Genomic DNA, 25,966 nt, shown 5'->3' with positions numbered 1-25,966 from the left:
TTCCTAGTTAGCTTCACAATTAAAGCTAATGATATGCAAGTAGGTAGAAATAAGCATATTTACTGATGATATGTGTGAATTAAGATATATTTGGATAAATAACATTTTAGTAATGTCATTTATTAATTGATCATATCAATCATTTGAATAATAATTACAACGTTAAAAGCTGTTTCCCATCAAAGGTTTTTATTGGAACAGCAGAAAACGTTGTCACCTTAATTATGGCGCCAACAGAACCATTAACCCCCATGATGCATTGCTGTGATTCTGCATCAACATCAGTAAAATGCAATTAGTAAACTATTCTTATGCGGTTAATTTATCTCACTGCTTACAGTCTTTTTTTTTATTAAGTAAATATCCCTGTTATTTATTCAGTAAATATTAACTCATCTTGCTCACAGTTCTTACAGTGAAGGTTCAGGTCACTTGAGCTCTGTGTGGGTGATTTCCTTTCCTGACAACATAAAGAGGATCCTCTGCTTGGAATATTTAAGACATTTTTCTGTTGAATGTTCATTCAGTGAAAAGACATACCAGCCCGGAGTCACTCCCAAACCAGTCCAACCTGTCCAGGATGACAGGAGACAGCAGGCTGAGGCAGAAGAAGGAAGAGAGACGAACAGGAAACTCTCTAAATATGTCGATCTGAGGATAATCGTTGTTGATTTAGTCACGAGAGAGAAGAGCAGAGAAGTATGGAGGACGACATCGAGGATCTGGAGTCCCTCATGGAGGACATGGACTACATCCCTGGACACTTCCTCCTGGACCTCCACCTCAACTGTGACCCGGTGGGACCCATGAAACTGCGACACAGAGACACCTTTCTGAAGCAGGAGAGCCTGCAGTGCGAGCTGGAAGCTGAAGCCGGATACTTGCAGTACGCTGTCCGCAACCTACTGGGTCTGCTGGCCTTCCACCTGGACCACCTGGACAAGGCGGAGGAAATATTCAGGTGGGATTTAGAAGCTTGAAGCCAATGCAAGTGATGAACCACCTTTTGTCAGCTGGACCGCAACATATTGAATATCTTTAGAATATCTAGATATTAGTTTGGTCTGTTTACACATTTGAAGACTCCTTATTGACTTTTATGTTAATTTATATTTATTCATATGTATTTATACCTTTATAAATTCCTCTTATATTAAATAACTCTTCAATAATCACACCTGCCGCTTCGTACAAATGCACCCACACCTGATTGATACTCTAATTAAATTAAATGTAATCATACTAAAATACACTTAAAATGACCAGTTGATAAAGGCACTTTTTACTTTGGTATTTATAGTATATATTGATGTAATCCTTTGACAGGTTTTACTTCACTTAAAGAGGAAGATTTCTTTCTTATCTTTGGGAACATAAATCAATCTGTTAACTGGTTGGAAGCAGTTGAAACCTGACAAAACAGCCTTTTCATTTAAATTGTTAAAATTGTTAAAATAACAAGTCCCTCCAATATTTAGCCAAAAAACGATTTAAAGAATAAAATCCACTAATCATGTTCGTTTTTTTGGCTCAAAATGTTGTTATTTTTCCGCCTTGAGGTATAAAAGTACATATTGCCATAGAACATGAAAGTATTAGAACATTCATAAAAAAGCAACATTGAAAAGAAAACTGTATGATAAAAAAATATCTATATAAATGAGTTTAAGTAAACATTTCTGAGGATATTTAATAATAATTCTTCAGGAAACCTGTGTATTTCCTGTGTTCCAAAATGATGTATGTTTTCAAGAGAGGTTCATGTGTTTCCAAACTTATTTTATCACAGGGAAGAAAAGCTGAATAAATAATCCTACAATGTGTTCCATTTATGACTGTAATGTGTCAAAGTTGAGTCAAACGTGCTATATAATTAAACATTGTTTCATCACCAAAACCACTTGTAATATGTAAAAACGTGTGTCAAAAGTCAGTAGACGAGTGTTAATCATAGCTAAACATGTGAAGGTTCATTGTTTGAACGTCACACGACACAGTCTGACACGTCAGGATGTTATCGTTCATCTCCAGAAGCTGTCGTTGCTATTAGTTCAAACTGTGGTTCTTCAAACAACAGCTTGTGAGTCAAAGTAGAAACAACGTAAGAACACATGGAACCTAGTTTGTTCTTGTTTTTGCTTGGATGTTAGTCGCCAACTTTCCCAGTCCTCACTGCTAAATACAAACTTTCCTTCTTGTCGACCTTGCTCATCTATTTAGCCCAAACCAAACTACTTTACCTTCACAGTTCTTACACTGGTTGTTACCTCGATCTGTTGCCTGGTGAACATTGTTTAAATCAGGTGTCTCAAATCTAGCTTTCACTTGATTTAATGTAATTGGTGTTGGTCATAGAATCATAGTTGTGAAGGAACCTCATAGATATGTTTACGTTAATTCTAGACACTTCAGTCAGAAGGAGAAACAGTTGTTAAATCAACAGTCAACAATTTGTTGAACATTTTCGCTGTGTCTGAGCTCGACACCCCTGTATGGAAGTAAATCAGAGTCATCAGAATATTGAATGGTTAGATTTAATATTTCAAATTTTGATGCATTTTTTCATTTAAATGAATAAACCTCATTTTTAAATAATTGAATTCAACTTTTTGATCTTGGTGTAGTAGTGTTTTTTATGTTGAAATTAAAAGACTACAAATTCAAAAATATTGAATTAAGAAAAAAACATTTTTTTTTACAATTAATTGAATCAGAATATCAAACTCAATAGGTAAAAAAAAAAATTTAATTTAGATTTTTTTTTAATTGAATCACTGAAAAAAGTAAAAACGAATTCAACCTTTAAAAATATTCAACGATGGGAATTAGAAAAATTACAAAACTTTACGCGTTAAAAAAAGGTTGATTATAAAATATTAGCATTCTTTAATTGAATTATTGAAAATACAAAAAAAAATCTAACCTTCAATAATAGAGCGTTAAAAAAATTGTATTTAGAATTATTAGAATATCAAACACTATGTGTCGTAACAAATTCAACATTTTAATTTATAAACTATTGAAAACAAATTCAACCTTGAAATATATTTATATATATTACTTATTTAATTAATTATTATAAAGAGAAAAATAGAATAAAACACCTGCAGAAACTATTTAAATGTTCAACATTTGTAATGTTCAATTGAACCAATTGAATATCCAGGTGGCACGGACACACTTTCATACCGCCGCTCGAAATGATCCTTCTGTGCATCTTATCAGGAGCATCTGTAAAGAAGACCCGGGGAACCTGAACGCCTGGGCCAACCTGGGCTACGTCTACGACAAGCTGGGCCGGGAGCTGGACGCGACGGAGTGTGTGGAGAAAGTGTCGCACCTCATGGGTCTGGAGTCCGGAGAGGCGTCTCAGGAGGAGACCAGGCAGCTGGCGGCGCGATGTCTCGCCGAGCAGGCCTACGTTTACCCGTACGACGTGGAGCTGGACGGCGAGGAGGAGCTCAGGCAGAGGCTGACCTCGGCCCTGACGCTCTACAACAGAGCTCTGGACTATGGGGGACACTTGGTGAGATCATTTGACACCTGATGGCCATCAATCAAACCGTCGGTCTGATGATAACACTCTTCTCTAGATATCCCCGGAGGAAAAAAGGAGCTGGTATTTCAAAATGGCAACTATTTATATGAGGTAAACAAACTAAATTAACGTTGCACATCATGGCTTTGTTCGAACTAACTACCTAATACTTTCACAGACTGGACGATATCGTGAAAACCAAAGACGACTCTGAGTATTCCAGGCTGTCTCACTACAACAAAGGACTGAAGCTGTTCAAGGAAACGCTGGAATCTGAAAGAAAACAACAGAAAGGTGAACAAAAACATTGATTAAATGAAGAATTAAGAAGCTACACATTCTACAGCATTAATATCAAACATAAACAGTTATTTACCACTTTAGAAATATAAAACACGTCACTGATATTATATCTAATGATCAATCCATGATCTTTTTTCTGCAGTTGTTGGTGCAAGTGTTAATTTCTGTCACCGCATTGCGATTTTAAACGTAAAAATACACGCCAGTCTAATCAACAATGGGGGTCATTAGAAATTTGCTGAAGGGCCACAAATGGCAGGACTTACATGTAAAAGCTACTACGTCTTTTTATGCATTCAAACCAAACACAACTATGCATCGACGATATGTTAGCGGGGACGCAACATATTTTGAGTGCCGGGGGTCGACATGTGTAGAATCTAACCCTTGAAAAACATTGAAACTTTGGTGTCATCTACGTCACTAAGATGGCGGCCGTTAAGGGTGGAAAGTGTCTATCGATCCAAACTTAATTTTCTGGCTGTTTAAGTGCGACAACTGAGAGCCCTTTTGCGCACTACATTTTTGCACACTGCTCACTCTTGTGCACTCAAAATATTAAGTGTAAGTGCAGTGCAGTGGTCTCCAAACCGGTCCTGTACAGGTTTTTGTTCCAAGCATGTAAAGTTTTACCAAATTAGGTTCAGTTAAAACAACCAACACCAGACTGACATTCAACAGATTACACTGCTAAGGCTTAAAATGTGTTTTGTTGGAAAAAAAACTGCACCTACTGTGGCCCTTTGTGGAACACTTCTTAGACCCCTGCTTTAAATCCACCTTTTTCAAGATACTTCTTTCATTTTGTTGCAGGAAATCAACGATCATTTGCGTGTGATTAGCGCAACAATTGTTGCCCAAGTGTTTTAGTAGCGAAACAATTCGGAAAAAGATCTTTCGATACAATGATACTGAAATGGCAGGCTATAGTGATCAAAGACTGCTAGCTAGCGCTTTCACGACCATAATATGTTCTGAAGATTGACACGTTTTCCTAGGTTTTGATGTAAAATATAAAAGTTGTTGCTGCAGAATCCACTTTGAAACATGACTTGTTGCCGTGTGACGCAGTTTAGCAGTTCAGTACTATTCTACTTCTCTTCGTTTACTCCCATCCCAGACTCAAATAGCAGCTAAAGAGCTGGAGAAGCTATGGAAAATATTTAACCAGTTAGCGATGCAAACAGTAGTTATAAATCAAGAATTAGATCACTGAGATATGTGGGAAAATCACAACCATATCAACACACCCAGGTTTCTCTCCTGGATTCTGCTGTTCTCCCTCTACTCTTTCTTTCTCTTACTGTATCCCCCCTCACTCTTTTCTCCATCTGTCTACCCCCCCATCCACCCTCCCTGTCGGTCGCAGCAGGAGGCTGTCAACACCTAGTCTGGTTCTGCTCAAGGTTTCTGCCTTTCAAAAAGGACATTTTTCCTCGTCACTGCCACTGTGATTCACCCATTGTTGCCGGGATCTGTTTTTATTTTCTCCATTATGGTCTTACCGTAAAGTGTCTTGAGATACCTTTGTTATGATAAGACTCTTGTGCATAGCGAGAGTTCCTGCGTGCCGCGAATCAGAACCACATACTTTCAAGTTAAGAGATGGATTAATAAACGACAATAGCTACATTCACTGTTGTTCTTCTGCAGCCCTGAGCTGGTGCTACGTGGGCGTCATGCTGGAGAGGAAAGAGGAGTTCACCACAGTCCCCATGTCCATCCACGACTGCGGCTACTCGGCCACCGATCCTCTCACCTGCTTCGGAACTGTACGCCAAACAAGTGTTGATGCTCGCGATGCGCGTACAAACATGTCGCACCAATTGTGTCGTGACAGGCGATAAAGCTGGCGAGCGACGATGCCTTCATCCTCAACCTCCTCACCAGGATGTTTTTCCTGCTGGGCAAGCACGAGATGGCGACCGGGATTTGCAACATGGCCCTCAACGTACTGCCAGACCCAGAGCTCAACTGGCAGGCGTACTGTACCCACGCGAAGGTACAGCAAGATCTACTTTGCTTCCGGGTTGGATCTGAACTTTACATTGATCCCTTGGGAAGATTATGAAAGTTAGAATACAGCGCCTTTATGACTCATTTAAATCTTAATGTATCATTTCATCATTTGAACTTGACTAGGGATGTGAAAAAGAATATTTTACACTTAACTATAATTGAGTTTATTTGTACAATAGATCAACGTGGTGCTCTACGTCAGAGACCTTGAGAAAGCAAAGCACAATCGGGGAGGAATTCCTGATCGGCAGAAACTCACCGAGGCCCGAAAGAACCTGGACAAGGTTTTGAAAGTCCGTCCTTGTTTGAGGACTCACCTGGAGATGGCACAGGTAGGAAAAGTGAATTAATTTTAAATATACATTTAAGTGATTGGTTTGCATGGATCCCCTAAAGCGACAATAAACACATATTTACAAAATCAAATGAACTTTAAATTGAAAAGCAGTCAAATTGTTATTATTTTGCCATCTTTCTTTTTCAATGCACAAGTACATTTAAATTCTTGAAAAAATGCATGTAAAAAATGTTCAATGTAAATTAATTAAGGATAAGAAATTGGGTGTAAAAAAAAAAAACTAAAAAAAATTCATTGTTAACATCCGATCCCTGCTGTCAGACAGATGGATTGCTTCTCCTTGCCCAGATGTTAAAACTGAATTTTTGTTACACTGATTTTTTTTTTTTTTAATTCACTTTTTAATTTGTATTTTTGCAATTAATTGTTTAAACTAGGATTTTCTTTGAGTCCGATTTTTGTCATGCATTAAAGAAGAAAAATCAATTCATCAGTCTCAATTTGATGCAGTAAAATGAAATGAACATTCAAAATCAGATGACACACTTTTATCCTGGAGAAGTAAAAAAAAGACAACAGGAAGTAAAAAAGATATCCAGCAGTAAGATATTTCTTTAAAGGTCTTAAGAAGGTTTTTAATTTTTATCGTGAAAGATTACAGCGATACAAACAGGTGCCGTGATTTCCTTACGATTCCATGTGTTGACTGCTGGCAAGGAAGTGGTTCATTGACTGTTACTGGACTGGTTCTTGAAAGCGAATACAACTATTGTACCAGTGAGAGACCATCTAACTGATAAACCTGCAACTTGTGACTTGGAATTTCATTCGTGATATTTCTTCTTTGACAATCGCTCTTGAGCGCAAAAAGTCGAGCACGTCTTCTTCCATTGTTGAGTCTTATTTCGCTCAATGGCAATCTACGGAGAATCTTAGCGTCCAAAAATAAAAATATGAAGAAGATCCTTCATGTCACTTCGGGGGCTCTGTAGGTCATTGGATATGAATGAAAGTTAAACTAACATTGCGTCTCCTGCAGATCTTCTACTTCATGGGTGTGGACGCCCTCCAGGAGAGTCTACTGGTGGACGAGGCTGCCATCAACTGTGCTCTGGTCAGTCTGTCTCAGGCCCTGCAGTTCGAGCTGGGCAACAGCTTGCCGGACCTCCACCTGCTGAGAGGACGCTGCCTCCTGCTGAAGGGCGAAGAGCAGAACGCCGCCGACTGTTTCAAAAGCGCCGTGGAGCTGGAGAGGCCCGGCAGCCCGGACACCACGGCCCTGCGCTGCCTCCTGGAGGCCCTGCTGGCCCTGTACATGCAGGCCGGCTCTGACCCGGGCCCGGCCATCACGCAGATGGAAGTGTGGGTGCAGAAGGCGGAGGAGAAGTATTCCGAGTGCGCCGTGAAGGACGTGCTGAGGTGCTTGTATAGGACACGGACCGCCGAGGTCACCGAGTTCTCGCGGGCTCTGATCAGGACGGGTCGGCTGGAGCTGGTGAGGAGGCTGCTGGAGACGGTGGCTCCCAAACAGACGTTGAAGAAGAGAGCCAAAGCCTGGTCCTTCTCCTTCTGAAGACGACATCCTTCTTAAAGGATGGTGGTGAACAAGTGGAGCCACTCTGGTTTCCTCTCACAGCCCTAACAGATCTTTGAGTGAAGGTGTTGCTTCTGAAGGTGCAACACCGTCAGTAAAAAGACTACATGGTGCTCATGTGTCAGGCCTGGATTCTCATTTGCTCAAAGGACAATGAACTCAAGGAGCATTTTTGAGTCCAAGTGTTTCTTTTAACTAAAACAGAAAACTACAAATGATACAGTGATTGTGCCAGGTTTAAAATGAAACAATACAAACAACTGAGCTGAGTATTACCATATATAGACAGTTTCAGTTCCAATAAAGTGTCAAATAAAGTAATATTTTTCTTTAAACAAAAGTATGGATCAATGGTTAAAAACACACTTTCCATTTTCCTGTTTTTTTTCCCTTTGTTTTCTCTCACAATATTGCATAATTTTCTAAAAGTTTTCTATGAATAAATGTAATATTTTTAAAATTGTGTTTCAATAGTAACATTATTTTATAGTCGGTTATGTTTAGTATTACCCTATCTTTCTTTATGTATATTCAAGAAACAAAGTTTTGGCTGTAAAAACAACAGTTACCTCTTCTTGTTTGTCTTGAAATTCAATTTAAAAAATACATTTTTTAAAAATTAGATCCAGTTTGGCATTTTTTAGAAATAATTCCCTCCCTCGCCAGGTAACAAGAGCTTTTTTTCTGGTTTTATATTAGCTCACTGTAAATTATTTGTTAACAATTCAAGTTTATTTGTTCATAGACAAGTTTTTAATTTGTACACATTTCCCTGAATGCCTCATATGAGCAGTCATTGAACGCCACAATCAAAGGACGAGCAGTTTTTGCAACTTTAACCCTTGTGTTATCTCAGGGTCAAGGTGACCCGGAGGCCCAAAAACAACCTCCACCACTGCATATGTATTTATGGAAGCCAGGGAGGTCGTTCACCTAGATCCAAAGACAACACAAGGGATACCACACATACATTTGTTTTCAGGACTTCGGGTCACCTTGACCCTGAGATAACACAAGGTACAAACTGTATAAAATGACAGTTAAAGTAGAAAGAAAATGAAATGTATCAACTGAAATAAGTTACTAACTTTAAATGGATTCAGCTGTTCAGTGTCTAGAGAAGATACGTAACAGAGTCAGATATTTGGTGAGTGTGAGATACTGATCGTCAGTGTTTGGAAACACGAGTACCTTCCTTGGTCGGCCGGCTGGACTTTTCTCACTCTGTGTTTGTGCACTTGAAAACACAGAAGCTAAAATCCAGTTTATTACTGTAAAATGAGAGAGACTTGACATTCTTTAACCAGTCATGCTCGTCCCTTACTGTCTAAATTTAACTTTGTCTTGACACATTCATTCATGCAGAAATCTGACGAGAAGGAAATGAACATGCGATTACATTTAAAACAATTAAATCATTTCGATCTAAATTCAAACGTTGACTTGCAGGTCTGCATGTCAAAAGAGTTATAGATGTTAATATTCTTGTGCCATTTGAAGCACTAAGAACATATTTGTTTTCACTAAATAATTATGTATTTGTATATTTATATACACTGAATTTATACATATTAACATGTACTTTTTTTTAGTCCACAACTTTTAAACAAATCCCAACAAGAAAGAACAATCTTCTAACAAACAATCAAACTTTGATTTTATTATTATTATTATTGTTTTAATCATATACAGTGCTAATGAATGGATGTATGATTGACAGTTGGTAATAATACAACAAAATCAAACCATTACAAAATGAAGACTGGACAGCAATGATTTATTTATATATTATTATTATTATTATATTAAGTCAGTTTGTGGAATCATATTTGTCTTTTGTTCCCCAGCATGCGGAATTAACCTTCATTCACACTCACACATTTCTGTCATTTTTCAACGTTTACCAGAAGACTAGTCGAAGCAGTTGAACCTGATTTTCATTTGCTTCCGATCAGCAGCTAAATGTAGGGAATGTTCCGTCTCTTGTGCAGCCACTGACTGCAGTGTTGACTGGTGTTCATCACCGATGAAAGACTCACATGCTCTCACAGCTTTCAGTGGAGATCGAGCCTTTCAACTTGACCTGGTGAGTTTAAGTTAATTCAGCGATTCATATACGGTCTTGTCTTAACGTGACTTCATTGCTATTAAAATGTTTTGACTTTGAAACGAGTTATTATACGTTATTAAAATAATTATTTCATTTTTACTGTTGCTTTATTGTATTGATTATATGCTACAGCTTTTTATTTTGTGATTCGACAAAGAATGTGTCCGACCTTCCAAACATGTTCCTGATCATCCGTTTCACACCGTGATAGAAAAAAACAACATTTTTTAGTTTATTATTAAATAAAACTTTAACTCATATTGGAACACTGTCAAAATACATGGGTTGGTTTGCATGATAACCAATGACACAATTTTTAATGATGTCAAAATTAGATGTCAAAATTAGATGTGATTGACAATGAAGCGCAATCTCAAGTTTAACACACAAGTATATTAAATTAATATATTTTTGTGAACAATCACTTTTTTTGTTTTCTTCTTAGGAAGACATGGATGGAGCGCACCTGCAGGAGTGGAGCACCGGCCTCTTCGACTGTGTTAAGGACCCTTCTTCATGTAAGACGAAGGGACCCCTCCTGGAAACGTTCTTCTATTAAATTCTTCTATTCTCCAAGGTTTCTTACAGTTGTTTTGCTCCTGCTGTCATGCCTGCTATGTCACGCATAAATATGGGAAAAATGTTGGCATCCTGTTCTTTGATGTCAACAGCCTTGGCTTGCTTGGCTGCCTTGGTCTGCCCCTCTTTGTGGCCCCTGCATCTTTGGCCATGAGGATGGACATGCGCCACAAATATGGGATCAAGGTGAAGCACATCGTTTTTCTATGACTTTTGTATTAAAGTGTTGGGGATGATGATAACAAGGGTTTACCTACAGAGGTGTTATGTTAAAAAGTGTAATAACAGGGTGTTATGTGACTATAAAAACTTAAAGGGAAACTAATGTGTTGATTTAAGTGTGTCTTAAATAGATGTTGGACTCTATTGTATCATCAGTGTTTGTTTGTACAAAACTTTATTTTATAGAAATATTTACATTAGAATATGTGCTTAAGCCCCGCCCACCGAAAAGGTTTTGTTTTCCTGGACTAAATCTTATTTATCATGACCACACCCACTCTGCTGTGATTGGTCAAGCATGAATGTTTGTCACAGCGTGTCGTCATTCCCGTAAGTCTCCCCCTCTAAGGGACTCGTTCTATAAACAAAGTGGGGCATGATTTCAGCTTGCTGGAGGAGGAGTGAAGCCATTATTACATGATAATAACTCGGCTCTTGTAACCTCTCGTTCGCCAAGATTTCAGACGGGCGAGATCTTATGAAGTAATTACTTAAAACATTGTCATGATGACGGACTTACAGCATCTTAGAGAGTAAGACTCCAACATTTGAAACCTATGAGTGAGTCAGGAGAGTTGGGTTTTCACATTAGTTGACCTTTAAAGACACTTTGTATATTGATAAATATCAATTAGAGAATGTCGAAATATGTCTAAGAGGTTTTCACATGTTTTCATTTATGCTTCAGAGGTTTTTATCTGATGCACAAATTTGTCAACATACCATAGCATCGTGCTTTTACACAGGCTTTGAAAGTATATGCAAGAGATTTGAACATATGGATGTCATTTTGAACAGTACACATTTGTCGATGAATAAATTAAGAGCTTTTTTCCTTCTACATGAGAGGTTTTCACCTCTGGATGTTGTTATTCATAATATCCTCAAGTCAATGAAACCTCAGATCAAAACAAGTAAAAAATTATTTCTCCTCACAGGGCTCCATCTACGAAGACCTCCCAATAACCTGTGGCTGCCTGTGTCTATCCTGGTGCCAGATGGCTCGTGAATTGCAATACCAGGAAAAAAGGGGAACAGTTGTCAACATGCAGCCGAGTCGCTCCCCTGACCAGCATCAGCTGCAAACTGGGGTCATCCTGGCAAAGTATTAAAGATTCCTGACGAATTTGACCACATTTTTAGGACGTAGTTACAGAAAATAGTTGTTTGTCTCTACAGTCCACTGCACACTGATATAACTATGTTTTACAAAGCCATAACAAGGATGGAAAACAATATGTTCTGTTATATGTTAACAGGTGACACTAAACAATGTTTTTTTTTCAAAGGTTAAACTTATCATGTTCTCTGGTCACACACTCTAATAACTCAATTTTATTTGTGCTCCAGTAAACTTGAACAGTTTTTGTACAAGTTACCAGAAAAATAAAGCCAGAAACTGACTCAACAAGAGCATTTATCTCCTCTTTTAAATAAATGTCTGCGCTGTATGTAGCAGAGGTTTATGACATTGCAGTTACACTATTCCGACGTTGGGTGGCGCCAGAAACAATGTTTTAGATCTCGCATGCATGTTTCATGTACTTGTGCCTTCCTATTTACAATTTTATAATTCACAATATGTAATCATTATCTTATTTTAGATACATTTATTCTTGTTTTCCTCTCCACACCAGCACTTGTCGGTGAAGTCTGAATCTGAGGTTTACAAATCAAAGTCAGAAAGAGAAACAGTTTGAATTCCAGTAATGTAAGAACAAAAACTGGAATTTTCTGGATTGAAGCCAGTATGTGACGTGTCGTGAAGCTGTCATTCATTTTTACGTCCAGTGTTTGGTTGACCAGAAACCTGCCGAAGTCATCCAAAACTGTTTTATTTTAATGTCCTTTTAAGTAACACATTCATTATGTTTTTTGTCATTTGTGTTTTTTTTGTCAATATTGTTTGATTCTGTACTGACACGACAAAAGAAAATCCTATGTTGCGTTTACGACACAATAAAAGTTTCTGATTCTGACATTTTTCAAGAATGATTTTTCAAACTGTTCTTTTGTCTCCCTATTCATTACAGCATCTCTGTTTTATTTTTATAAGAAGCAATAAATACAACATTTTACATCTGTTCTAATCTATTATTCATATCTTTATCTCGTGTGGTTTTGTGTGTGATGACATTACACATTTTTAGATGGATTTTCTTACTCAAGTTTCATATTTGCAGATTAACATTTTCCAAATTTGTGACAGTTGAGCAACAATGAAAAAACAGACATATACTACAATGAACACAAGTTTTGTGTATTTGTTTTTATTTATACTTTGTTGTTGGTGCATTTACTCTTTAGTGTATTATCGTTTATTTAAAATTAAGTTTAATAAATATATATAAACAAGTCTTGCATACAGACCTCTGTGACTTTTATCTAGAAAAGAGACATGCGTGTTAAACTTGTTCATGTATTTAAAATATATATTTGTATTTTATCATCTCTTTTCCTTTTTGTATTTTGTCTTCATTTCTCCCCCTTTGTTATTAAAATCATATGTTGGGTTTCTTTTCTATTCAATATTTTATTGATTTAAACATCTTCTGTGTGCTTGTCATATTTCTCACTTGCAGGTGACACAACACCAAGTCTGTTAGAATTGAAAAATGTTCACACACACATCCTTGTGGGTTGCCAGACCCAGTCTTTCACCAAGGCAGATACAAACAACATGCACTTGAGGGCGGCGCCACCAGAAGACAAATGTTAAACCATAACCACAAAGCCTCCCCAAGGCTTGTCCTTTGAAATGAATGCCAAAGAAAGGCTCCTGAAACTAGCACCTTCAGATGTACTAAATACAGCCACTACTATCTTTATCTGGATTAACTTCACTGATCACTCCTTTTTGTTTACAGTCATAAGCCATTAATATTTTTTATCAAAACAAGCCCTGTTGTTGTCAAGTCACCACTGACGTGACGTGAAATAAAATTATAGGTGAGAAGGTGTGTAACTTCTTTGTCACAACAAGACTTGTCAAAAGGTGATTTTATTCACACTAATCTTGACTGTAATGTGACAGTTTGCATGAGATCTACTAAGGAATAACTTTCCTTTGTAAAAAGTTGCTTCAGCTTTCGTTTTTCGATGGAAACCGTGTTGTCATGAAGAGATTCAGGTTTGGTTACTTCTGAGCTGCCGCTCCTTCATATGTGTCCCACAATCCTTCGTTAGTCACCCTGTCCACCATCAAGCCATCAAGTCCAGGTTAACCAGGTGAGCTGTTTTTATTATGAGGATTTAATCCATTTTAGTTGACTATTTACGATGCCCCTTCTTGGTTTGTTCAACTTGTGGTAGGACAGTGAACGTAGCGCTAGTAGTTGTGTACATGTTTGTGTTGAGTTTTAAATTGAGAGACGATGAAATTAAATCTTATACTTCACAACCACAAGACTGTGACCTATTTCAACAAAATATATTTTTAATTAAAATAACCGAGTCAAGTGATTTTTTTAAAATGTTTGTTAAATAGAGTAGTTTGTACTTTAATTCACAACCTTATGAAAAGCCTTCAAGTTTACTTTTTTTCTGTGAGAGATTTTTATTTTTAGTAAGTAGTCTGTGTCACAGTTGATCAGATCACACCTTCATGAGAACAATGAAGCAGATCTCCTGACTAAAAGTCTTCTCCAAAAATAGAGAAGAATATAATGTTGGTTTTGTTTGTCTAGAATGTGGGAAATTAACTTTAGAAGTCAATAAATTAAATGAGGTGATCAAAACAAAAACATACTTCTAACTACCATCATTTAGTTCAGTTAAGTTTAGTGCTCTCACAGCAATCATTTCCCGCGTCTGTCCGTTTTACTTCCGGGTGTGACCAGAAACAGTGATCTGCGGACAACTATAACATACCATAGGTCAACCACTCAAATCTTGTTTCTTTAAAAAAAAAAAATTATAAAAAAGCGTTTTGTGTTGAAGTGAGTGTCCTCAAATTTCAATTCAAATTTCAATATACTCGTTAAAAGTGGCAAATGTTTTTTGAACTGACTGTAACTTCAGGATTGACCCCTGAACAAAGGTGATTCTGCCATCTGCTGGCGAGAGAATGTCACAGCAACAAATTATATCTTGATACCGTGAAGCGCTTAACTGTTTCTGGAAGTTAAGAGCTTTTGTTTAATCCTGACCTTTTAAACTCGTGGGGTTTTCTGTGTGATGACATTACACATTTTTAGATCGATTTTCTTACTCAAGTTTCATATTTTCTAAATTTGTGACGACAGTTGAGCAACAATGAAAAAACAGACATATACTAAAATGAACAAGTTTTGTGTATTTGTTTTTATTTATACTTTGTTGCTGGTGCATTTACTCTTTAGTGTATTGTCGTTTATTTAAAATGAAGTTTCATAAATATATATAAACAAGTCTTGCATACAGACCTCTGTGACTTTGATCTAGAAAAGAGACATATGTGTTAAACTTGTTCATGTATTTAAAAGATATATTTGTATTTTATCATCTCTTTTACTTTTTGTATTTTGTCTTCATTTCTCCCCTTTGTTATTAAAAACACATGTTAGGTTTCTTTTCTGTTCAATATTTTATCCATTTAAACATCTTCTGTGTGCTCGTCATATTTCTCACTTGCAGGTGAAGTTCTGAGGTTTAAAAATGGCGCCACAAACGTTGAGGAACTGGAATTCAGATTTATGCGACTGTTGCGACGATGTTCCCACGTGTAAGAATCTTTTCTGCTGGTTTGTTTAGTAACATTTATAAACATGAGGTGACATTTCAAAAATCTGTTCTGCAGGCTGCTATGGGTTCTGGTGCTGTCCGTGTCTCGCCTGCACTGTGTCCAGGAAATTTGAATCCAACGCTTGCTTCCCAGTATGTGACATGTTGTGCCCCATCGTGTCCGCCTTGGGGATCCCCCTCATCGTGCCCCCAGCTGGCTTGTCGATACGTGCGGCCATGAGGCACAAACACGGCATAAAGGTATGACCACATTTTTTTTAAATAATAAATAACATAATGAAGAAATTCACTTTATTTTAACTTAAGAAAATATTGATAGTTTTTCTTAGATAGTTAGAAATCGAACTACTTCCTCATTCTGTTGAACACTGATCGTCCAGGAACCTCGTGATATCAGGTGACTTTAATGTGATCATGACGTCCTCCTGTCCAGGGCGACCTTTGCAACGACACTTTGCTGGCGTGCTTCTGCGTGGTCTGTAACTGGTGCCAGATGAACCGCGAGCTCAAGCACATCGAGAACAATCGTCCTGTGGTGGTCAACGTGGCTTCCACCACTGTGATCCAGCAGCCGCCCATGATGATGCAATATGGGCAACCGAATGTGGTGGTGATGCAACACTGAGGGTCACCTGCAGGCTCGGCGGGCTTCGAGGGGACTTTGTTGGTTTGATTTATAGTTCAATATATTATATGAATGACTTTATTGTTGAAATTATTTTTAAGTAAAGTTTTAATTGTTTATTTTTCCGTATGTGAAGGAAGATTTTTCAAATAAAATTTTAATGATTGATTAATGATTTAATAATGACATTGATAAATTATTTTAAAACCTCATATATTACCCAGAGTGCAATCTGCTGGGTTTGAAGGAAAGAATAGGAAACTTATCACGATGAGTGTGTAATAATCATACTGTATGGAGTGTGCTACCGAACCTGGATTGTGTTGTGAGGACGTAATGGATCTCAAATAAATAAATGTTTGATATGGTGGAACGATTGAACGTCTGGATCTGTCACTTCTATCTCACACAACACCAAGTCTGTTAGAATTGAAAAATGTTCACACACACATCCTTGTGGGTTGCCAGACCCAGTCTTGCCAAAGGCAGATACAAACAACATGCACTTGAGGGCGGCGCCACCAGAAGACAAGTGTAAAACCATAACCACAAAGCCTTCCCAAGGCTTGTCCTTTGAAATGAATGCCAAAGAAAGGCTCCTGAAACTAGCACCTTCAGATGTACCAAATACAGCCACTGGGAAATGCAGTTCAATCTAAGTCAATGTGTAAATTCTGAACTGTACAATCAGCAACCAGCCTAAATAAGTCTAAATCCTGCAGACAAGCCTACATTGTAGAGTTTACAGACCATTTGGAGACAATTGATTTGGCCTTTGAAAGAAAAAAGGCGTAGGTCAAAGGACTATGAGCGGAGCTGGTTATTTGTGCGTTCCAATATATAAAAATACAGAGGGGAGTGGAGATCAGAGGTCCGGCCCATCAAACACAGCTACTACAATAAGAAGCAGTCATTGGCTGTGGCTGAAAAAGAGAAACTTTACAGGAGCCACCAGTGCACATGTACAGTTATAAGAGGCCAAAAAAACGTGGGGTACAAAGCTAGACATATGTAAAAACTGAGCAACAACAAATAACGGCCCCTGAAGACCCGACCTAAGATCAAATAATGTAGCTGTGAAAGTGTTACGCAAAGAATTAGTCGAAGTGAGCACTTTTAGATCACAGGAGCACAGATGATGTTCTATTGTTGGCAACACACTTGTTTATTCGTACATGTCTGTTTGACATGTTAAGTTAAATTAAGGAATTGCTCTATTCTTTAACAGCCACTGGATGGCGCTGTTTCTTGTCCCCGCTGTACGTATAGTGTGCTTTAAGGACTGTGAGGTGCACCGCATTACAAGGAACACTATGAAGCCTCGTGTTGCATCTTTCTAGCTTTACTTTTTACTTTACAATACGTCAGATTAAAAGTCTGGTTCTGTCATTTTATTTTCTTTCCCGTTATAAACTTCTTACAGAACGGCGAGCCGTCAACCAGAACGATGAAGCTCGGAGTTCCAGCCTTGACGAAGAACCTGTTGACAAAAGGTGATGACATCACATGTCAGTACTTTTTCAAAAACTCCTTGTCCAGCACAAACTGAAGTTAATAAAATACATTATTTTTGGCTTGAGTTTGTGGTAAAAATAAGTTCCTTGTAAAACTGATCGTCCAACAAAATTGCCAACTCTGACGCACAAACCTTTTGTGTTGCAACACTTCCAAAAGTGTCAACTGAGGGTCGACTCTGTGAAGCGTCTCTTTCTGCTGGTCCTCGAAGAACAACTGAAGGACAGAAGTCAATAGATATTTACATGTCAAGTCAATCATGATTTACTATTTACATTTTTTAGCTTTTCACTTGACTTTAAGATATTAAAGTAATATTCAGTTATACAAAGACTTCATTTTTATAGAGAATTGTTATTGAACTGTGCTCAGTTTGTTTTCGTATCATATCGTTAAATAATTAAGTAATTTTAAGTGTTATTCTCACTTTATATTATTCTTTATTTTATTATATCAGTTATCAGTTTTATCTTGATCTTTAAAATATATACCTTATTGAATATTGTTTTGATTGTTTAAGCGCTTTGTGACCCAGTTACTTACTTACTTATATACAAGTACAGTTGTTACTTTATATTCACACTTCTAAACAGATAATGGGGCGACATAGCTCAGATGGTAGAGTGGTTGCCTGCAGTCCAAAAGGTTGCAGGTTCAATCCCAGCTCCGGACAAGCTTGTGTCGTTGTGTCCCTGAGCAAGACACTTTACCCTGATTGCTCCTGATGGTGAACTTGGCGCAAGTGACTTCCGCTTCCGGTGAGCCTTTGATCGGCTGCTTGAAACGTAAGCTCCTGCAATAATTGCCAAAAACAGTCGTTTTAACGACTACTTGTCCGGATATTATGCTCATATCACTTAAGATATGTCTCAAGCATCTCGGATCTATGATCGTGATGCTCTTTTCAACATCAGAGAGTCGATGGAGGACTTCACTCGCGACCGTTTCCAACGTCCGGTGAACGTGTTTCCGGCTCCGCTTCTCATCGACTCGGACTCTGTGGAATATCGTTTGATCTCTCGAGTACCGGGCGATTTCCACAAGGGATCGAGTCGGGCTGGAGTACAGGTCAGGATGAGACGTGCAGTTGCGATCGCTCGGAACAACTCAGACGTCATCGAACGTCATCGATGTTTGATCGACATCCCTCTCACTGTGTGTGACGACACATCAGCGCTGCCGTCTGTCCAGACCTCAACGAAAGGTGGTAAGATTTTTTCATTTCCTCTCTTTAATTCGACTTTTACAACCGAGTTGAACTTCAGTGACAGCTGGTACCCACGTGACCGCTGTTCGCTTCAAAAGATCCCGCTCTGCGCGCCTGTCAGTGACGCGGCGTCGTCAGTGACGTCATCGGTGCTGAATGTGGGACTTCTTAATGTTCGCTCCATTACTAATAAATCCTTTATTCTTAATGATCTTTTCACAAGAGTTAATTTGGATTTATTATGTCTTTCTGAGACTTGGCAGAGAGAGGAAGAGTTTATTCATCTGAACGAACTCTGTCCAGTAGGGAGCGCTGTCCTGGGGAAGCCTCGCCTCTCTGGTCGTGGAGGAGGTCTTGCTACTGTTTTTAGGGAGAGTTGTTCTTGCAAAGTGATTCAGACACAGGAATTCACTTCTTTTGAGTCTCAGATGATCTTGGTTGGTTCTACAAGACCTTTCTATTGTGTGTCAATCTACCGTCCGCCTGGTCCTGCGGCGATGTTCTTGAAAGACTTTAGTGACTTCTTATCTTCCATTATTCAGATGGAATCTGTTCTTATTCTTGGAGACTTTAATCTTCATGTTGATGACGTCACATCTTGTTCTGCTAAAGAACTTTTAACTTTAACTGAAGCCTTTAATTTTGAGCAACATGTTTCTGAACCCACTCATCAAAAAGGCCACATTTTAGACTTAGTTTTTACTCTTGGCCTGAACATTTCTAATGTATCTGTACATGATGTCCATCTGAGTGATCATTCTCTTGTCTTGTTCAACCTGGACTTCATCCCTGAACCTAAGCCTTTGAAAGTTAGGTCTCAGAGGCGTGTCATCTCAGCCGATACTGCAGACAGTTTTTCTGCTATGTTTGACCGTCTTTCCTTTGATGACTGTCCAGATGTGGACAGTTTGATTCACTGTTTTACTGATCATTGTGTTGAAATACTGGATCAAGTGGCACCTGTTAAATCGAACTTGAAAATTCAGAAAAAACGGTGCCCTTGGACAAATGAAGATCTCCTGAGTCTGAAGAGACTTTGTCGAAAGACTGAGCGTCTCTGGAAGTCTACTAAACTTGAGGTGCACAGACTTCACCTCAGGGATCTGTTGACTTCTTACAATGAGATGGTACAGTGCCTTGCGAAAGTATTCGGCCCCCTTGAACCTTTCAACATTTCCCCACATTTCAGGCTTCAAACATAAAGATATAAAATTTTAAATTTTTGTCATGAATCAACAACAAGTGGGACACAATCGTGAAGTGGAACGAAATTTATTGGATAATTTAAACTTTTTTAACAAATAAAAAACTGAAAAGTGGGGCGTGCAATATTATTCGGCCCCCTTGCGCTAATACTTTGTAGCGCCACCTTTTGCTGCAATTACAGCTGCAAGTCACTTGGGGTATGTCTCTATCAGTTTTGCACATCGAGAGACTGGAATTCTTGCCCATTCTTCCTTGCAAAACAGCTCGAGCTCAGTGAGGTTGGATGGAGAGCGTTTGTGAACAGCAGTCTTCAGCTCTTTCCACAGATTCTCGATTGGATTCAGGTCTGGACTTTGACTTGGCCATTCTAACACCTGGATACGTCTATTTGTGAACCATTCCATTGTAGATTTGGCTTTATGTTTTGGATCATTGTCCTGTTGGAAGATAAATCTCCATCCCAGTCTCAGGTCTTTTGCAGACTCCAACAGGTTTTCTTCCAGAATGGTCCTGAATTTGGCTCCATCCATCTTCCCATCAATTTTAGCCATCTTCCCTGTCCCTGCTGAAGAAAAGCAGGCCCAAACCATGATGCTGCCACCACCATGTTTGACAGTGGGGATGGTGTTTTCAGGGTGATGAGCTGTGTTGCTCTTAGGCCAAACATATCGTTTTGCATTGTGGCCAAAAAGTTCGATTTTGGTTTCATCTGACCAGAGCACCTTCTTCCACATGTTTGGTGTGTCTCCCAGGTGGCTTGTGGCAAACTTTAAATGAGACTTTTTATGGATATCTTTCAGAAATGGCTTTCTTCTTGCCACTCTTCCATAAAGGCCAGATTTGTGCAGTGCACGACTGATTGTTGTCCTATGGACAGACTCTCCCACCTCAGCTGTAGTTATCTGCAGTTCATCCAGAGTGATCATGGGCCTCTTGGCTGCATCTCTGATCAGTCTTCTCCTTGTTTGAGATGAAAGTTTGGAGGGACGGCCGGGTCTTGGTAGATTTGCAGTGGTCTGATACTCCTTCCATTTCAATAGAATTGCTTGCACAGTGCTCCTTGAGATGTTTAAAGCTTGGGAAATCTTTTTGTATCCAAATCCGGCTTTAAACTTCTCCACAACAGTATCTCGGACCTGCCTGGTGTGTTCTTTTGTCTTCATGGTTCTCTCTGCGCTTTAAACAGAACCCTGAGACTATCAAAGAGCAGGTGCATTTATACGGAGACTTGATTACACACAGGTCTATTCTATTTATCATCATCAGTCATTTAGGACAACATTTGATCATTCAAAGATCCTCACTGAACTTCTGGAGTGAGTTTGCTGCACTGAAAGTAAAGGGGCCGAATAATATTGCACACCCCACTTTTCAGTTTTTTATTTGTTAAAAAAGTTTAAATTATCCAATAAATTTCGTTCCACTTCACGATTGTGTCCCACTTGTTGTTGATTCATGACAAAAAATTAAAATTTTATATCTTTATGTTTGAAGCCTGAAATGTGGCGAAATGTTGAAAGGTTCAAGGGGGCCGAATACTTTCGCAAGGCACTGTAGAAACTGCTAGATCTGATTACATCAGAAAACTGGTAGCAGCAAATAGGAAAAACCCCAAAGTTTTGTTTGACACGATTAATTCTCTCGTGTCTCCTGCTCCTCAAATCACGCCGGTCTTCTGTGAAGCTGACAGCAATGCATTGTTGAGATTTTTCATTGACAAAATTAAATTGATCAAAGAGAAAATCTCTCCCCCTTTGTTGGGAACCCCTACTGTCTCTGAGCCCATCTCCTCCTCTTGGTCATCCTTGTTCTTGGATCAGAGCGACATCCATGAGAAGTTTCAGTCTGGCTTCCGTAAACATCACTCTACGGAGACAGCTTTACTGAAAGTGTCCAGTGACATCATGATGTCGGCTGACTCTGGTAAATTCACTGTTCTGGTTCTCTTGGATCTGTCGTCAGCCTTTGACACAGTTGATCACCAGATCCTGCTGAGAAGACTAAGGGATGAAGTGGGACTGTCTGGGTCTGTGTTAGAATGGTTCTCATCTTACCTTTCTGGGCGCAGTTTTAGTGTATCTGCCAATCAAATGAGGTCTGAATCGGCAGATCTGTTGTGTGGAGTCCCTCAAGGTTCTGTTCTGGGTCCTTTATTGTTTTTGCTGTACTTGATTCCCCTTGGTAAAATCATTCAGAGATTTCCAGATGTTTCTTATCACATTTTTGCTGATGACATCCAGCTCTACTGCTCTTTTGACCCAACTGAGCCCCAAAGGCTGAACAGCTTAGTCAATTGTTTGCTAGAAATCAAACAATGGCTGAGTGAAAACACTTTACAGCTTAATGTGGACAAAACTGAAACTCTGGTGATTGCTCCTGATGATACGATTCCAGGGTTGAGTCAGTACTTGGGTGACTTAGGTCAGTCTGTCAAACTGAGCCTGAGAAACCTGGGTGTTGTATTTGATAAAGACATCTCTCTTGTTCAACACTGTAGAAAACTGACCAGAAACTGTTTCCTTCAACTGAGAAAAATCTCTAAACTTAGGAAAATGCTGTCACAACATGATCTGGAGCTTGTAATCCATGCGTTTGTTTCTTCTCGTCTGGACTATTGTAACAGTTTGTTTTCATGTCTTAACAAGAAGGAGCTGTCTCGCCTGCAGTTGATTCAGAACTCTGCAGCGAGAATTCTGACCCGCTCTAGTAGAAGAACTCACATTTCTCCGGTCCTTAAAACTCTTCACTGGCTTCCAGTTTCTTTCAGGATCAACTTTAAAATTCTGGTTCTTACTTTCAGAGCTATTCATGGTCAGGCTCCTCCTTACATCACTGATCTGATCCAGCCTTACACCCCAGCTCGGTCTCTGAGGTCTGTGGATCAGAATCTACTTATGGTTCCACGCACACGGCTCAGGACCAGAGGAGAGAAATCTTTTCAGGCTGTTGCTCCTAAGCTTTGGAACAATCTTCCTCTCTCTTTGCGCTTGATGGAGTCTACTGACTCCTTTAAGAAACATCTTAAGACGTTTCTATTTGTGCAGGCTTTTCCTTGAATTTCTCGAACTCCTGTGCTGTTCTCGGTGTTGTCTTGATCTTTGAAGTATGTGCTGTTTTGAGTATTGTTTTGATTGTTAAAGCGCTTTGTGACCCTGGTCTCGAAAAGCGCTATATAAATATATATTACTTACTTACTTACTAAGTGTGCATGCCTACTCACATCAGTATGTGTGAATGGTTGAATTTCCCCTTGCGGGACTAATAAGGGATTCTAAAAAAAAAAAAAAAAAAAAAAAAAAAAAGATACTGTATTTCTTTCATCCTTATTTTTCATTATCATTGAATTAAAGTTGAAAAAAGGATAAAACACATTTTTTATTATTCATTTATATAATTTACTCCATACATGAGAAGTGAAACGATATATCTTTACATCACTTTAAATCTATAAATCTAAAATGACTTGTCATACCTGAAGATTTTGTGGTCGATATTTTCTGTCATAGTCCCACGGTGGAAGCTCCTCTCCAAACATGACGGACAGGTGGTCGATGAAACTGAGAAACAGAATGGAGGACAAGAACTTGAACTCACAGATCACATATGCATTTAAACTTCAGACTTCATGTTATAAACCCGGTGTTATTTTGTTTTGAATCCCTGAGCAACATAAGTAAACAGAAACTACTCAGTCTGATGTGTCGTTGGTCACCTGTCGTTCTCAGAGAAGGCAGAGATCAAGTCGCTCTGCTGATGCTCTGGATAAAGGAAGAACACTGGCCACTGGAGGGCGCCCTGCTCATCAAGGAAGACCTGAGCTCCGGTTGCTTCTTTGCAGCCGAGCCCGTCTAGACTCAGCTCTGCCACAAACCCCGCTGCTTCTTCATCGCTGTCGGAATCTGCCGGACGAGCTTTGGTAGAGCGAAGCAGCTTGATCCCTCGATCCTGAAGAAGACGTTCGACTTTAGAATAAAGATTAAAGTTGTTTCCGTCAATCATCAAGAGTAATAGAGAAGTGCAGACAGGATGAAGACATGAGGTGCGACTGAAGATGATGCCCGAAAAAAGGTGAAGATAAATTGAATTCAAATGAAAACTGCAGGTTTGTTACCTTTATTGCAGCCAGAAGACTCTCCTTTTCCCCGCGCTGCTTCTTCTCCTGCACTCTGGCCTTCCTGGCATCTCTGTCTGCCGCTCTCTACGACAACGATCATCACTTGAAGAGGGAGCCGTGGACACTCATGTCTCGCTTGCTCACTAACCTTCTGTTTGTCTGCGGCGGCTCTCAGCTCCTGCAGCTTCTTGTCGGACGGATGGATTTTCAGTCCCTCGTCACACCACCGGATGGCGTCTGCGAAACTGCGCAGCTCGATACAACACTGAGCTCCTGGACCGAAAAAAAACATTTTAAAAATTATCATCGGGACCAAATCAGAGCTTGTTAGAAACACACATGCTGTTTGAGGCTGCGGTAAAAAGGATGCATGTACTTTTTTTTCTGAAGAAGAAAAAAAAGTACATGCATCTTTACAAGTGGACCTCTGAACTGGGATTCTCACCTCGGATCAGAGCCTTCAGGTGCTCGGGTCTGAGCTTCCTCGCTGCTGCGGCATCGTTGTGTGCCGAGCGCATGTTCCCTGCACAGCAAGAAAACAACAACTCTCAACGGAAACTGACATTGGAGAAGGTCCAGGTCTGAGTGACTCACCCAGGTGGAAGTGTGCCGCGGCTCTGTTGGTGAGAAGAACCACATTGAGATCCCGGTCCTCACACTTCTTCAGCAGACCTGCTGTGTAGGCCACCACCGCCTTCTTGTAGTTCTTCTCTTTGAAGAAAGCGTTCCCCTCCATCTTCATGGTCTCTGCTTGTTCTGTGGAAAAAACAGGTTTGCAAGAAAATGTCGATACACTGAAGATAAGTGCTATGTTTCAACTGTAACAATATTCAACTGCACTCTAGTACGATTAACATAACGTTTATCCATCCATCTATAAGGATGTTGTTCATTTTTGTGTTACAATAAAACTTAAGTTAAGTGACATTAGTTTACAAGTCAGCTAAAGGACGATAAAAACGATCCCAGCGATGACTGAGGACGAGAGGATACAGTCTACTCTGAGTCGACAGATTTTAAAGCTTAGTTCTGGACTAAAAAAAATGAAAGCAGTTACGACTTTTTCAAGAGTCATAGATTGTAAAAAAATAAAATAAGAACCTGGAGAAGGGGAGGGGGGATGGATAAAGTGGCCAAAAACTGGATGGAGAGTATTTATGGATGGAAGTAGGAAAGGATCTTGGATTAGAGATATTGGAATAGAGATGGAAGGATGAGTGATGGAGACAGAAAGATGAAGGTAATGGGAGATGTTGGTGAAAGATGAATGGATAAGAGCTTTGGTAGGTCATTACATTTCCTCAGGGGCCACATTTGATACAGCGGCTGTTGTGAGGGGCCATGCAGCAAAAATAAAGTAATAAAATCCAGCTTAATGTCTTTAAATTATAACTTCATTGTAATTTTAACGTTTTATATCCGATATAAAAACCTTCACATCAGTTGTTACCTTCTGGCGTGCCGTCCTCGTCGTGCAGCATAGCCTGCAGACAAGCGAGCTCCGGATATTCTACTGGATCAAAATTTTCAGGAGAATCTTTCATAAAAAATGGAACTTTGTCCATTTCCTGCGAACACAACACAGAAAGCATGTATCGCTATCATGTCATAAATAATAACAACAGTCCAGTATTACCTCCTCCCAGTTGTCTTGACTAAAAGCATTTTTATATCTTTCTGTCTTGAATTTGTCCATGAAGGCGTCCATCACTTCGTCTTCTTCATCGTCGCACTGAGTCGCCATGTTTATTTGGTCTTCAATTCAGTATCAAGCTTTTATTACAACAAGCGAACCTTTAATGAAACAAGAATCAAAAATATAAATAGTCCAGCTGATCGCCGTGTTGACTTCACGTGTGCTCGGTGCGTCTCTGAAATACATCCGTGCAGTAGTAAGACAGCAATAGTTCCGCC

The 25,966-nt window shown here is 39.2% G+C and overlaps 3 protein-coding genes across 8 annotated transcripts; 2 read left to right on the top strand and 1 right to left on the bottom strand.

Annotated features, from left to right (window-relative positions):
* The first annotated feature begins 575 nt into the window (after positions 1-575).
* ttc22 (tetratricopeptide repeat domain 22) lies at positions 576-8,162 on the top strand. Its single transcript, XM_087784958.1, has 8 exons — positions 576-961; positions 3,226-3,526; positions 3,594-3,649; positions 3,717-3,832; positions 5,495-5,613; positions 5,682-5,843; positions 6,040-6,192; positions 7,198-8,162. Exons 1-8 carry the CDS (start codon positions 702-704, stop codon positions 7,729-7,731), a joined length of 1,701 nt encoding a protein of 566 aa, XP_087641084.1. The 5' UTR covers positions 576-701; the 3' UTR covers positions 7,732-8,162.
* Positions 8,163-9,702: 1,540 nt separating this feature from the next.
* On the top strand, positions 9,703-16,391 carry LOC148086731 (cornifelin homolog B-like). Of its 6 annotated transcripts, none has more exons than XM_087784953.1 (4): positions 9,703-9,838; positions 10,308-10,439; positions 10,534-10,627; positions 11,602-12,642. In XM_087784953.1, the coding sequence occupies exons 1-4, from the start codon at positions 9,792-9,794 to the stop codon at positions 11,773-11,775; spliced, it is 447 nt and encodes a 148-aa protein (XP_087641079.1). In that variant the 5' UTR covers positions 9,703-9,791; the 3' UTR covers positions 11,776-12,642. The 6 variants fall into 6 exon arrangements, with proteins under 6 accessions (XP_087641079.1, XP_087641083.1, XP_087641077.1 ...); XM_087784957.1 differs by lacking the exons at positions 10,534-10,627; positions 11,602-12,642 and adding exons at positions 15,441-15,625; positions 15,819-16,391 and having other exon boundaries at positions 9,709-9,838; positions 10,308-10,380; XM_087784951.1 differs by having other exon boundaries at positions 9,709-9,838; positions 10,308-10,380; positions 10,440-10,627.
* Positions 16,392-17,114: 723 nt separating this feature from the next.
* On the bottom strand, positions 17,115-25,929 carry ttc4 (tetratricopeptide repeat domain 4). Its single transcript, XM_087783046.1, has 10 exons — positions 25,689-25,929; positions 25,503-25,620; positions 24,647-24,808; positions 24,498-24,575; positions 24,201-24,325; positions 24,050-24,136; positions 23,651-23,883; positions 23,411-23,495; positions 17,659-17,741; positions 17,115-17,490 (listed from the first exon to the last, which is right to left on the bottom strand). Exons 1-10 carry the CDS (start codon positions 25,794-25,796, stop codon positions 17,397-17,399), a joined length of 1,173 nt encoding a protein of 390 aa, XP_087639172.1. The 5' UTR covers positions 25,797-25,929; the 3' UTR covers positions 17,115-17,396.
* Between the last annotated feature and the right edge of the window lie 37 nt (positions 25,930-25,966).

Source organism: Callionymus lyra, chromosome 2, assembly GCF_982586985.1.
Source record: "Callionymus lyra chromosome 2, fCalLyr1.hap1.1, whole genome shotgun sequence".
NCBI lineage: Eukaryota > Metazoa > Chordata > Actinopteri > Syngnathiformes > Callionymidae > Callionymus > Callionymus lyra.
This window is presented reverse-complemented; position numbering and strand designations above follow the sequence as displayed.

Excerpts from the sequence above, each read along its gene's own strand:
- LOC148086731 (XM_087784957.1), top strand. The coding sequence starts at position 9,779 with ATGAAAGACTCACATGCTCTCACAGCTTTCAGTGGAGATCGAGCCTTT. Across the intron at positions 9,839-10,307 it reads GAGCCTTTCAACTTGACCTG|GAAGACATGGATGGAGCGCA; the intron begins GTGAGTTTAAGT and ends TTTTCTTCTTAG. Across the intron at positions 15,626-15,818 it reads GGCACAAACACGGCATAAAG|GGCGACCTTTGCAACGACAC; the intron begins GTATGACCACAT and ends CCTCCTGTCCAG.
- ttc4 (XM_087783046.1), bottom strand. The coding sequence starts at position 25,796 with ATGGCGACTCAGTGCGACGATGAAGAAGACGAAGTGATGGACGCCTTC. Across the intron at positions 24,326-24,497 it reads CCTGAAGGCTCTGATCCGAG|GAGCTCAGTGTTGTATCGAG; the intron begins GTGAGAATCCCA and ends TTTTCGGTCCAG. Across the intron at positions 17,742-23,410 it reads ATCGACCACAAAATCTTCAG|TTGTTCTTCGAGGACCAGCA; the intron begins GTATGACAAGTC and ends TCTGTCCTTCAG.
- ttc22 (XM_087784958.1), top strand. The coding sequence starts at position 702 with ATGGAGGACGACATCGAGGATCTGGAGTCCCTCATGGAGGACATGGAC. Across the intron at positions 3,650-3,716 it reads ATGGCAACTATTTATATGAG|ACTGGACGATATCGTGAAAA; the intron begins GTAAACAAACTA and ends ATACTTTCACAG. Across the intron at positions 6,193-7,197 it reads CTCACCTGGAGATGGCACAG|ATCTTCTACTTCATGGGTGT; the intron begins GTAGGAAAAGTG and ends CGTCTCCTGCAG.